At 41.4% G+C, this 13,845-nt stretch overlaps 1 protein-coding gene across 1 annotated transcript; it reads right to left on the bottom strand.

Annotated features, from left to right (window-relative positions):
* Window positions 1-3,675: 3,675 nt before the first annotated feature.
* On the bottom strand, window positions 3,676-13,300 carry ctbp1 (C-terminal binding protein 1). The gene is made up of 11 exons (XM_085905573.1): window positions 13,087-13,300; window positions 10,107-10,261; window positions 9,416-9,560; window positions 8,258-8,361; window positions 8,082-8,184; window positions 7,464-7,588; window positions 6,871-6,960; window positions 6,667-6,797; window positions 6,228-6,355; window positions 6,043-6,157; window positions 3,676-5,419 (listed from the first exon to the last, which is right to left on the bottom strand). Exons 1-11 carry the CDS (start codon window positions 13,124-13,126, stop codon window positions 5,224-5,226), a joined length of 1,332 nt encoding a protein of 443 aa, XP_085761699.1. The 5' UTR covers window positions 13,127-13,300; the 3' UTR covers window positions 3,676-5,223.
* Window positions 13,301-13,845: the final 545 nt, after the last annotated feature.

The following is a 13,845-nucleotide window of genomic DNA, read 5'->3' as shown; positions in this document are numbered from 1 at the left end:
CGTGTAACCAATAGCGTGGCAAAAAGTAAACCTTTGTAAAGATGGTGGCACATTCAGCATGTGCTGCTTTTCCTACCATACACCCTTAACAATGTTGGGTTAAAAATTAGGCCGACCCTCAAAGTTGAGCTAGTTTGGTCAGGTGGCGTCCGGAGCAATCGTGGCAGGATTCAGGGTCCAAAATCATTTTGGGAGATAGCCAGTGAGCAGTGTTAGAGATGTTCTGACTCTAACTTATTTAGCAAGAACCACACGGGAGACAGTATGCCCTTTAAGCACTTGCAAGTGGAGAGCCTGTTCGTTACTGTAGGTGAAGCAATGTTCGAACAAACTCTGCCGTTAGTCTCTTACAAGAGCATATTTATTGAGAACAAGTAGGGTGGGGGTGACATTGGACATGTTTGGTGGTCACCTCAGCAACTGGTTAATCAGTGCAGAGGGTCCCAGCTCATTGTTATACAAGGCCGTGGAAACAGAAACTAGTGGAGCATTGTAGATGACTAACTAAGCAAGAAAGTGTTTCCACACCATTTGGAAAGTTTCAACAACTGAATGGTTAAAGCTTTCATAGTCAAGGAAAGGTAAAAGGTTTAAACAAAGTTAATAATTCTAGTCTACATTCCAACACAATCATACGATCAAGATAGTTTATAAACCCTAACAAGCAGGGTTAGGGTTACACACTAGTGTGTGTGAAAGCATTTCAGTTGTGTGTGTGTGTAGAGCCTAAATGTAAAGAAACTATTTTGACAGTGCAAATGAAGTGTTTTGGGTGTTTATCATCTTTCAATTGCCACTACTGATCATTATCATTACCTGAGTAACCACACCAATAAAACATCATCATCCACAATTTTATTTCCTTTTAAAATAATTCATACAAATGCATACAGGCACAAACATATTTTTCATTAGGGTTTTGGCCAAAAATAATATTTACTGTAGAATATAGAATATATATATATATATATGTACTGTATAATGCTACACCTACTACTACCATAAAGATGACAAACATGTAGGCAACAGTGGACTGTTTGTCACTACCAGGGAAGGAATTTCAAAGTGCTGTTTTTGTTTGTGAATGATGAACAATTTCTGTCGAGGTTGCCATAGAAACAGCAAAGGTGATAGGCATCTTGTGAGGAATGTGTAGTCCACAGGAATTCCCTGCAGAATTCCCAAGGCCTTAGAACGTACACATTTCAGAGTTTGGCCCAGCGAGAACTTGGCACTCAGCTCAGGTTTAGAATTGGTAATATCGTTGTGAAATATCCATCCCTGGTCGCTACGCTTGCTACCTCAAAGTAAAACGGGTAGGCAACAGTGAACTGTTTACTACTCAAAACGCCTGATCTGGAGTGGGATCCTGAAAGCACCGTCACTTTAACAAACTTCCCGATTTGAAAATGTAAATTGTATTTTTCTGTAAACCACACGAGTCTCACAGAGGACCCGTGAGCAAAGTTATTGCATCTACAAATACTCTACACATTTCTGTCAGTTGGCATTTTAGCCTCTTTGGATGACCAATTGTCATCACTCACATTTGGTCGCATCATCAAACTCAGCTCTTCCCATAAGCACTGATTCAAAATTAAGCTTCCCGTGCATTTTTGGCCATGGCATGCATTATTTGGTGGGTATAGTCGCAATAGACATGACTAATTTCACCCTGTTGACTCAAACTATCTTTGGGGCTAAATTATAAAAAAAAAACCTGTGAGGTGCTACAAAGACTATAGGCTATGGATTTTAATGCTAACCAAAACAAACGTATGGGCCGAGCACCGTAGCTCGTTTCATTTGATTGCGCCCTAAGTGACGATACCTTCAGGAACCCAGTTCTCCCACTCGCAGCGCTGCTTTTTAGACACAGATACAAACCAAGTCACATTGACACAGGCAGGCAGAAAAACACCACCACATTATGTACATATAAGGACACGGAGAGCGCCGCGGTGGTCAAATGGTACACTTAGTAAGGACTCATCATGAAATGTTAAAGGGAATGTTGTGCCATTCACTCTAGTGCTTTGTAAATAATGATTCAAAGTAAGGAACCAATGTAGGTAGCGGGGGATTTTGATTTTTTTTTTTTTTTGAAGGAAGCAAAGCTTGTGCAAAACTTCGCAGCTGTCGTATTTACAGTGGAAGCTCTGGATCACAAAAAAAAGATATCTTATGGTGAACCCCCTCTTATTGCCAGGAACACATCTCAGACTCACCCAGTGTTGGTGAAAATATCAAATATTGAGAAACTGCCCACCCCCCCAAAAAATTAAAGACAGTTTCACACCTGCAACACATTGAAAGTATCTGTTAAAACATTTTTTTTACAAGAATGAATGCTGTTATTCTGAGTCACCTGGGACGGGGGGGGGGGGGGGGGGGGGGGGGGTACTGTTGTGTTTCCTACGCCTTTCAGGATTTCAAATTTGAGTTTTAAACCACGGTCGGGATTTTAAATTTAAAACCAAATTCAGGGTTTCCAAATAGCGTTAGGCTTACAAATTATGGTTTCAAGCCATAGTTAGGGTTTCAAAACAGTGTTAGGGTTCTAAAATAGGGTGTCAAACCTGGTGTACGATTTTAAAGGACAACAATGGTTTCAAGCCCAATGTATGATTTAAAACAAGTTTCATTTCAGAGTTTAAACCCAAGGTTAGTTTTCCAAAAAAGTTGGTGTTCCAAATTATGGTTTCAAGACAGTTAGGGCTTCAAATTAGGCTTTAAACCAGCTTTATTATTTTATGATAGGGTTTCAGGCTATGTGTAAGGATTTCAAGTTAGGCTTTCAAATTAGGGTTTTAAGCCTTGATTGGGCTTTGGGTTTCAAAGTATGATTTGTGACCAGGATTTGTGGTTTTTTGAAAAGTGCATCAGAGAATAGTTCTCCTATACTTTTCCACACGTGAGTGCATTACAGTTTTTAGGTATACTGCGATACAGAGGGGATTTCCACGGTGGACAGGTCCACACAAAAATTGTGCTTCGTAGCGAGGCTGCCATAGATGGACGCAATATAGCGGGGTGGGTGAGGGGGGATGCTTTACAAGTTTAACGCAACACATTTAAGTCTGCTACAGTAAATAATCTCAGTGCATTATTTTGCATCTTCCCAACATTGTTTAAAAAAAAAAATCAATGTCAAGCACAATATTTCGCCACCTGCATACAACAAACGTGCAATCTCAGAAATTGCAGGCTCCGTACAAACTACAGCAAACACCCCCAGCAATTCAAGTTGCAACGAAAAGTGAGAAAGAACAACAAAAAGAAGCACTAAACGGCAGGAAATGAAGTCAACAGAAGATCAATTGCGGAAACTAAAGATCCTGAGATGGTGTGCAAAAAAATAGCTGCCTCTTTTTTAGGGTGGCTTGTTTAGGAATATTGTCTCACAGATGTATCTAGTTCGTTTCCAGTATCTTCTGGCCTCCACTCCAGTTTAAAACCGTGATTCCCTACCTCTGTGCCAAAAATGCCATGAGAGATCATCAGTTGCGGAAATTGCACACCTCCACCCCCATTTCATTCTGGCCCAAATGATTTATTTTACAATATTGATCATGATGTATTAGTGACTTGAGTTCATTGTTTTCCGATTAGATGCTAAAATATATTTTTTGAAGCAAACATGTTCAAAGAATTTGTAGGTGAATGGAAACGGTGTACAGTGGTACCTTCATTTTCAAGTTTATTCCATGGCTGAGCTTGTACAGTATCTCAATGGCAAATCAGTTTTTCCCCATATAAATGAATTTCAATGCTATTTTTCCAGCCCAGCCCCCCCCAAAAATAACCCTACCTAAAACAGCACTTGATTGAATTTAAAGAAATAAACTGGTTTTATAAAGTATAATTATTGTACATAATATAGTATATGTTTGTTAGATGTGTGCTTTTAATGTGCTTTTAAGGGCTCTGGCCCAGTGGGTGAAGTCTGTTGTGCAGTTTAATTAAAGTTTGAAATTGCATCGGGGACCGTGCCTCTCCTTTCAGTTTCTTAATTGTTTTTTCTTTTTCATTTAAATAGAGCAACAACATATGTGAAGCGCACGCAAAACCCAACTTTTGGTTCACAACATGAAAAAATATAATTCTCAAAACTGGTCAATTGTGGCACACCTAAGTCAGTATACCATTGTACCTTTATAGTACTTAAAATCAACAAACTGATTCTGAATTAGGGATAGGGGCCGACCAGTTCGGGAATAGGGTTAGGCTATTATAAATGCATTGGGGTGGATTAGATTAACCCTAAGCAATATTTCGAAAAGTTCAGAATAAAAATAAATAAATATAAAAATAGGTTAATGGAAAAAAACATTTAAAATGTCGTTAAGCAAAACCACAAATAGTCCACTCGCATACCTATTGCGCATATTTCAAAATAAAATAAAAAATAGAAAATATAAAGCCAAAAATCTTTGAAATCCAATTGTTTGTAATATAGCATATATTTTTAAAGTAGACTTTCAAACTGGTCAGTTTGACTGTTAAAGCAAACCATTGCACACGATGCAAAAATCGATTAAAAAATTGTAAATTCGAAGGAATTGAACGGTCAAAGATAATATTTAAGAGAATTTCCATATTTTCAAACTGTTCAAGTGATCCCATTTTTAATGTTTAAGTCTGTAAAAAGTGAAAGCGCATCACTGACTGTGGCTCTCCTTGCTGACATGCGAGAGCATTATCGTACCTCAGCTGTAGCGTTGAATTATTTTCACTTGACTTGAGTGGCAAAAACTCAAAGTTTGGCTCCAACTTGAGGCAAAAAAAAACAAATCTAACTTTACTGGGGCTCTCTTAAGTCAAGGTACCACTGTAGTATCTAATTTTTGTGACATCTTTCTTTGGTGTGCCGTCAGACTTTTCTCATGTAAATTAATTCACCCTGATTTTTAAAAGGTTGGGAAAACACTGTTCTGCTTGAACAACTTACATTCATTTGAAAGCCAACAGGCCCAAGGAATGATGGGGGCGGGGATAATATAGCAACCTATGTGAAATTTTGGACACGGGACTGTCAAAAATATTAGTTTTCCCTCAGTCTTTTGCACAAATGGAGCATCCAACCTCTTTGTTTCCGTCTGCTGACCATCACTGCTGTCTTCTTTGCTTTCTTTGGAGTTTGGACGAGCAATCGGGTGCCTGTACATCATTTTGGGATCAGTAGTTGTTTACTGGACTTTGTCTTCCTGCTGCGCTTTTAGACTACAGCTGCTCGTTTGGATGCTGCTCTCTGTCACCCTCCGGTGGCTTGACTGTGTTCTGTCCGGGTGACGGGGTGTGTGGCGGGTGTGCGACTGCAGGCGGGAGGGGGTGTGTGACGGGCACTGCGTTGGGCACGATGCCCTCCACGGGGGGCGGGAGGCCACCACTGGTCATGCTCACCACCCCTGGCGGGTACCTGGTACGGGGAGAGAGGAGTTTGGGTTAGGCTTGTGCTCCACTTGAATTTATTAACCCTATTTTGGTTATTTTCAAACAAGGAAAATGATCAGCGTTTTAAAATTGGGCAAGAGTTTAAAAGGTGCAAGGGTTTGCAATTATGATTTCAAAACCAGGGTTAAGGTCTCAAATTGGAGGAGGGTTCTCAAAATACGATTAAAGCCAGGATTAGGCTTTCAAGTTGTGGTTTGAAGCCTATGTTAAGGTCTCACTTTTAAAATCGCGTTTGAAAGCAGATCTCCAGTTTCAAGGTAGGTTTTCAAGGCAGGGTTAGAATTCTCAAATTTCACACCTTTATTAGGGTTTCAAACTGGGACTAGTGTTTCTAATTAGGAGTTAAAATAGTTTCACTGTTTGTAAATCAAGCTTTTGAGCCTACCTGTGTGGGGTTGCAGTCAGGTTATGATTTGAGATACAGTTTCCCAGTTGGGTTTCAGGGTAGGATTAAGGTTTCAATTTTCAACCCAGTGCTGGGGTTTCAAGAGATAGTAAGCATTTCAAATTAGGTTAGGTGTAAGTGGCACGATGAAAGCTATATTGTTGCTATGACGACCATGTCTCTAGTCTACGATGTGTCATTACCTGTAGGCTCCATTGAGTTCTGGGTGGACGTTGGCTGGTTCCACTGCCGTCCAGTGGTTGTTCTGAGTCAGGAATTCCTTGTTGACGCAGTTCTTAAGACTATCCGGAATACGACCTGAACACAGACACAATATTTTTCGAATGGAACTCATGGAAGTAAAGCTGGCGATCAATGCGGGCCCGACCTGTGATGGCTCTCCGGATCTCCCTGGCAGCCTCCTCCCGCATCTCTAGCGAGGCCTGTTCGCTGTACCAAGCGGCATGAGGGGTGCAGATCAGGTTAGGGGCGTCCTTCAGGGGACCCTGACTGAAACTACAAAGGGAAACACACACACAGTGTGAAAGGGGCAAAATGACAGGATGAAAAATGTTATGCTCAACGGCCTGTTTTATTTTTAATGCCAATGATGAAGTCCAGGTCAGTCGTTCCTTCTTTCACAAGTTTGTAAACAAACCATTGTGAATATCTTTGAGTACGGGAACCCATGAGTATGCAGGTAAATTAATGCAACAAATATAGCAGGATTTTTTATATCCTGTAAATTCTTGCAAATATGTAAATACCTTCCCAACAGTTACCATATTGAATACTTAACTTTGACAACCAACCAGACTTGATATTACCTGAAGGGTTCCGTCTCGTGAACATCCAGGGCAGCGCCGCGTATTCTTCCTTCCTTCAGGGCCTGGGCCAGGGCCTTCTCATCCACCAGACCCCCCCTTGCCGTGTTGACCAGGAATGCTCCCTGACGCATCTGGAACACATGCCTCCATTCACATTGTTTGTTGAAATCAAAGTAAAATCAGATGAAGGTCTGGTTCAGCCACCTGCTTTACGGTGAAGTCGTTGATGAGGTGGTGGTTGTGTTCGTTCAAGCTGCAGTGAAGCGACACGCAGTCGGAGTGGAAGAGCAGATCCTGTTTGGGATAACCGAGAGACAAACATTAATTTAACACACACAACAAAACAACACAATCAAAAAAATGCAAAGGGATTAGGGATACGGACCTCTACATCATACATTTGTAAATTCATGAACTCAAATGCGATAGTATTCACTCTAATACAAAATACAGCACTATTTCAAGTTATTATATTGTGATTGCCTTAATGGTGCGCCTTATAGTCTGGTGCGTTTTATATATGGACAAAGTTTTAAAATGGGCCATTTATTGAAGGTGTGCCTTACAGTCCGGTGCGCCTTATAGTCCGGAAAATACGGTAGACACCATAGTGTTCAGTACATTTATGGTATCGTACCCATTGCCACAAAACAATTCACTCCAGTTACGATACAATATGAAAGGATATGTATGGCATAATAAAATTCACTATTACCCTACAATGGGACACATATTCAATAGTGAGGGTGGAAACACATGCACCTTCATGTGAGCAAATGTGTCCAAATCAAACGCACCTGTAGCGTGGTGACTCTTTGAAGGCCCAGGGATCTTTCCACGCCGTCCGCCAAATAGGGATCATAAAAAATGACATTGAAGCCAAACGTCTTCGCTCGCAAGGCTACAGCCTGGCCCACTCGACCTATACAAACATACGTGCGCACACACTTGATATATCAAGGCAGTAGTTAGTAGAGTAGGTGGTTTCACTTGAGTCTGAATTAAATAGTCATTTTTATCTTGGTTGTGACCTTTATATTGTTAGCTTGAATCAATTTATTTACTGTACCCTATTTTTTGGCATTCATTGAATTCTCAAACTATGGGTCTGCTTCTCCACTGATGCCCCTACCAACAGCCCATGATGCACTTCACCATTGCACCCAATTTCATTCAAATTGAATTTTGTTTTGAGTTTACGGCCATTGTGTGGCATCTATACATATAGATATGCCTTTTGAGAGAAATGGTCAATTTTCAAATTTTCGCTATTTGCAACTGGGATTGGTGGCTGTCCCCCGTGAATAGCAGGGGGTCAAAGTACAGCGAAAGCTTCATTTTACGTGAACTTTGGGGTCCAGAATTTGACATTATAGCGCATTGTATAGAAAATCTTGTTTTTCGCCTTGACTAACCTAGTCCGATGAGTCCCAACGTCTCCCCTCTGATCCTCGCTGCTCCTGAAGCAACCTCTCGGATCTGCTCCACACTTTGAACCCGTGTGCCCTCCCGGAGAGCCTGGCGTAGCGTGTAGCGGTATGTGATGAACAATTTGACGTTATGGGTTTTCTTAAGGTCAAAAGCCACAAACCTGATGGAGCCATGTGGTACGGCGATACAAGGTGAGGATGTGACACAGCGTGGAGTCAGCCGTCTCCTCCACCGAGGCGGCTGGCATGTTACACACAACAATTCCTGTTGGAATAGAGGATGGGAACATTTTGGCAACAGCTTCATGGCATCCTGAGCCAGCTTTGGGTTATTTCAGAGGTCCAAAAAACAATACCGGTATGAATAACGTTTGAAAGGAATATCATACAGAAATGAGTTTAACTTCTACCCCAACCTTTGTTGGGTTGAGTTTCCTAAGGATATCGCACATATTCCTTCGATGACATCAGCAAATACCCGAGCCAGGATTTCAATGTTTTGGTTTTCAATAAATTCTTATAGTTGGTTCTTTACAGAAATATGCTCAATGTGCCTCCACTAGTCCAAGCAAGGTATTATGAATAATACTAGCTCCACCAGTTTTATCCATGTCAGGGGGCCGCCAATTTACCTCGTACGGTCACTTGCTGTCGACTGAAATAAGATCATCGTGCTTAAGGTCGCCTCGTGCAAACGCGACCAAATCCAGAAAAAAGATGAGCTCTGATTCATATTCTAAACTTAACCTTAATATTAATCAGCATAGCATATTGATAAGAGTAGGGGTGCATATTCGAGAATTTTTGTGACTTGAGTCCACCTGTAACTTCTCCCAAAATGTTTGTTGGGGTGAGCTCTAACAGTACCAACTATGTCCTTTTACGTTGGTCGGAAGTGTCCAAGACGGGATTTTGGTAGATTCGCTGCTCTATGGATTGTTATGAACAGAATGCCATACAGACATGGCTCTCCCCCCTCATTTTATCTTGAGTGAGCTTTACAAACTCTTCCAAACATCTGAATCCATCGAAAACATTGTGTATGTGTATGATCCAGGATTTGGGCTGTTTCTGCAGTTCACGGATTATTTTGAACTAACCCTAACCCTAACTATTACTTAATTTTGAACTGTTGTTTTTAGGGTGAGCTTTCCAATGATTACAACCCACAATCACAATAAATGACCATTAAGTGTTAAAACTTCAGACCCCTGTCCCATCATCATTCTGATACTGCTTGAGACGACAAAAACGTGCCGCCCGTTTTTGTGTTGGTGCTGGAAAATAGGCATTATGAAAGGGGCCAAGGGCTCACTCACCAAGCTCGCCCGCAGACTTGATGTCAATGTTGTCATAGCCGCTACCGATGCGCACAATGATGCGGAGAGCTTTGAACTTCTCCAGGTCTTCTCTCATCAGAGTGATGGTGTGATACATCAACGCTCCCACGGCTTCATTCAGCACCTGCGCGCACAGAATGCGTAAATTACTCCAGGTCCATCTGTATAGAGCACATGAATGCATCTCTATGAATGGATAATGGCTTTGTTTGGATATGTTGTCTGCGTCCTCTTAATATCCTGTGTTTGAATATACCTGCCTGCAATGGTTGGCTGCACTTCTTGAATATCACCATGGAAACAGATTAAACACAATCAGATAGTGTTCCCCTTCCTTATCGGTTATAGGGTCTCAGTCAGTAGTGCCCCACCAAAACTTCGGGAATAAATCAGCGCCCGGCACCAATTTCACCAATCAACATACAATTCTATCAAGGCGCAAGAACACGTTTTTACAGATTGTAATTGGTCTAAATGTGAACTGTTAAAGAATCTGTCTTCAGTAAAGAACACTTGATTCTCACAGTCAATGTCAAACTTTGGATAGCATGATAAACAATGACGTCTTAAGAGCAAGCATACAAATGTGCACATGCACATAATACAATTTGTCTTGTCTCTGAAGTAAAAAAACCCAGTGTGCCATAGTTTTCCTTGTGTAACGACCCACCTTCTCATGGATCTCCTGTGTCGACTGGGCATCGCAAAAGGCCACAGTGGCGACATCTTTCAGGACTGGCATCTCTATTGTGCAGTCTCGCCCATCCAGCAGTGCCACTAGGGGGCGTGGGTGCATAGGCCCATTCATGATGGGGGGCCTAATGCCTTGAACACAACGGAAATAGTAAAAGTGAGCCGATGTCAAGTGATATAAGTATAAAACATGATACTACTTTGACTGACAAGACACGAAAAAAATTCCTGCAGGAAAAAGCAAGAGCAGGGCAACTTCAATTTGACCCCTTTTTACACTGCTTTATTCAAAGTAGCAAGCTTTCTTGTGGTAAAAGAACTCACAATTTATTTTATTGTAGCAGCCCCTTCATATTTTAAGACTGATTTATTGAGGTTTATCGTCATTTTTCTGAATAATCCAAGTTTTACTTGGTGCTTCTAGAGGCCAGTGGGAATAATGCAGGCATCTCTCCTGAGTTGCTCCTGTCACTATTCTTGCATTATATCTAATTATTTTATGGGGACAATTCAGTAAAATTTTATAATTTCCGCCAGCACACAAATAATCTTACACTAATGTGCCCCAGCAGTGGCACACTGGTTGAATCTGTCTATGTATTTTTGCTAGTTGAGGGTTGGGCTGGCCTAGTCCCAATACTCCACAAAGCATGAGTCCTTAAAAAGAATCGAAATTAATTGGTACTTGGATCAGTTACTAACAGTAACCCTCCCAACCCTGTTTCCACTGGATCTGTTTAAATTAGCTCACATCATGAGAAATTGTGAAAGCAGTGATTTCACAATCGCTATTTTTCAAATATTCAGAAGAATCAGACTTGTTAGGAGAAGATTCCAAATGGAGATTTTCCTGTGATGACATTCTTGAGGTCTGATGTCCTTCGGCGAGAAACAGACGAGACGTCAGTTGTGGAATCACTGCCTTGGTTAGTTTCACTGTCAAAAACATTGACTGAGCAATGTCTTTTCCAGAAGTCGAGCCTAACATTGCACTGAGCAGTGCCCGGAGATAATTGATATCTTTGGATCATAATGTATAATTGTAATTTGTTCCAATTAAAATTTCAAGATAGAATTAAAATAGGTTAGGGTGATATGGTACAGATACAGTTTCAAGTTTGGATATTAAGCTCGGCTAAGATTTGGATATTCGGATTTAAAGTCAGAGTTTCAAGTCGGAGTTACAATTTCAAATTAGGGTACCACATAAGAATCGGCATTTTAAACAAGGGAAGGTAATTTTAAACAGGAATCGTAGTTTCAAGACAGCGTTACATTTTTAGCTCAGGGTTTTAAGATAGGGTTAGGGCTTCAATTACAATCTTTGGTCAGAGTTAGGTTTCTGAAGTAGGGCTTTAAACCGGGATTGCAATATCAAAAATTTATGGTTTCATGCAAAGGTTAGGATTTGAATTAAGTTTTCAACGTTTGGGCTAATTACAGGGTAAGTGTTTCAAAGTGGGGGTTTATAGTGGGGTATGAAAGTAGTTCCAAGCCTGACAGGATTAGGGTCTTATGCCAACAAAAAGATTATAAATCAGGTTTTCAAGAGAGGGTTACAGTTCAATGGGTATCAAAGTAAGGTTGTGAAATGAGGTCAGAGTTTTGAATCAGGGTTTCACAACAAGTTGGGGTAGGGTTTTGCGGTAGAATTTCAAAGCCTAATTTGAAGCCAGCTTTGAAATCCTGTGAATTGACCTGAGCTGCGAATGAGTGAAAGGTGTATGTATCACTATGTCCCATGATGACATTGACTTTCTTACACGCCGCTTTCAAATAATGACCAACAAAACGCTTCTTGTTGTCTTCCGACAGCTGAGCACCAGCTCAGCACAACCTCAGCCTGCTGTTGCCTACTTATCGGTGACATCGGATTTCAATGTGAAACCTGATCTGATGATCAACTGTGCTGTGTTGAACAACGTTCACGCGTTTCAAAACAACGCTTAATGGAGAATCAAAAGAACGTCGCTGACAGAATGACTGGGCCACCAGTAGAAACGTAGGTATCAAAACTCAAGCCTGCAAACTAGGTCTGAATCTATTAAAGAAAAATGTACCTTTAAGGTCGAGTGGTTGTTGGTCTCAAACAAAGGTTAGTGTTTAAATTCAGGGTTTTGACAATTGGTTAATCTGGGTTACTATATTGAAGAAGTCTTAGACTGCATTTAGGGTTCCAAATCAGGGTTTCAAGTTAGGGTTTCAAACCAGGATTGATGTTTGTAAGAAAGTAGGTTAACATGGGCTAGTGTTCCAGATTTGGCTTTCAAGAGACAAGGTTAGTGTTACAAATCATTGTTTTGCTGTCTGGGCAGGGTTTTAAATCAGGGTTAGGGTATTGGGTTAGGGTTTCAAATGAGCTTTATGGGGTTCAAGTCACACAGCTAATGCTAAGAGGATTGTGCTCCGGATCATCTATTTCTCACAAAATCAAATCTGAGCAGCCTGATGCCTCAGTTATCGATTGCTTCTTCCTGATCTGAAAGTGATGGATGCCATATCCCATGACCTTGGACTCGCTGCCTCCCCAGGGGAGACGATGGGGGGAGCGTACGCGGTGGTCCCCACAAGAACACGCTGGGCCTTTACATTCAGCTTCCGGCACTATCGTCATCACCCTTTTTGTTTTCTAGAACAGTCTTTCGAAGCCACCTGTGTGTGTGTGTGTGTGTGTGTGTGTGTGTGTGTGTGTGTGTGTGTGTGTGTGTGTGTGTGTGTGTGTGTGCGTCCATGCGTGCTTATTATCGCTAGACCTCGTTTTCTGTCCTTGCCAACACCACACACATACACACACACAGTCACACTCGCACACACACGCGCACACACACACATTCTTGCAAGGCCAACACAAGATAATGTAGTAGTGTGGGAGAATGAAGGGGAGGAAAAACAGAGGGGGGAAGGGAAGCGTATACACACACTCACAAACAGTACCACACACAAGTACACACATTTACCTAGAGGCATGCCTTTGTTGAGGAGATGTGAGCTTCCCATGGTTTTCTCATGTAGACTCCACTCGGCATATGGCGGCGGCTTCCTCGCCTCCCTCTCTCACAAACGCATACACATGTGCTACCCCCCCCTCTCTCTCTCTTGCTGTCTCTCTCAACCCTTCCGTTCTACCAACTCCCCCCTCCCTCACGTTTTTCTCTCTCCACTACAGCAAATCCCTCCCTTTCTGTTTGTGGCAGTAAGGGAGTGCAGGAAGAATGTGAAAGTGTGTGTGTGTGTGTGTGTGTGTGTGTGTGTGTGTGTGTGTGTGTGTGTGTGTGTGTGTGTGTGTGTGTGTGTGTGTGTGTGTGTGTGTGTATCAGAACCAGTAGAAAAGGGGCAGAGCTCATCTTTTGTCTCCTGAAGCTGGGGGGGGAAAAAAAGTTACGCAATGCCAAGGCAGTTGCAAGAGAAGACCAACTTGTTCCTGATTCGAACGTCATCTTTTGGCATGTTGCTTTCTGAGCGACAACACTTTGTGGAAAGAAGAGAGAATGAAAAAAAGAAAAAAAAGAAAAGCTGCCTCATGTTAAATCCATTAATATCCGATTATAATACTGCACCTTAATCTAGTTTTCTCAAACTAGGGTTTGCGAGCCTTAATTTGGAGGTCTGTAAAATAATCGAAATTTGATTGTTTTACCTTTAAAAAGAAAAGTGTATGTCAATTACTTACTACGCAATAATATATTTTGAAAGATAGTCACAATGGAAGGATTAAT

Source organism: Syngnathus leptorhynchus, chromosome 2 (genome assembly GCF_054491065.1).
Source record: "Syngnathus leptorhynchus isolate UIUO chromosome 2, UIUO_Slep, whole genome shotgun sequence".
Classification (NCBI taxonomy): Eukaryota; Metazoa; Chordata; class Actinopteri; order Syngnathiformes; family Syngnathidae; genus Syngnathus; species Syngnathus leptorhynchus.
This window is presented reverse-complemented; position numbering and strand designations above follow the sequence as displayed.

Coding starts and splice junctions, on each gene's coding strand:
- ctbp1 (XM_085905573.1), bottom strand. CDS start 13,126: ATGGGAAGCTCACATCTCCTCAACAAAGGCATGCCTCTAG. Junction 6,961..7,463: donor AAAGAGTCACCACGCTACAG/GTGCGTTTGATT, acceptor TATCCCAAACAG/GATCTGCTCTTCCACTCCGA. Junction 5,420..6,042: donor GAACTCAATGGAGCCTACAG/GTAATGACACAT, acceptor TCCCCGTACCAG/GTACCCGCCAGGGGTGGTGA.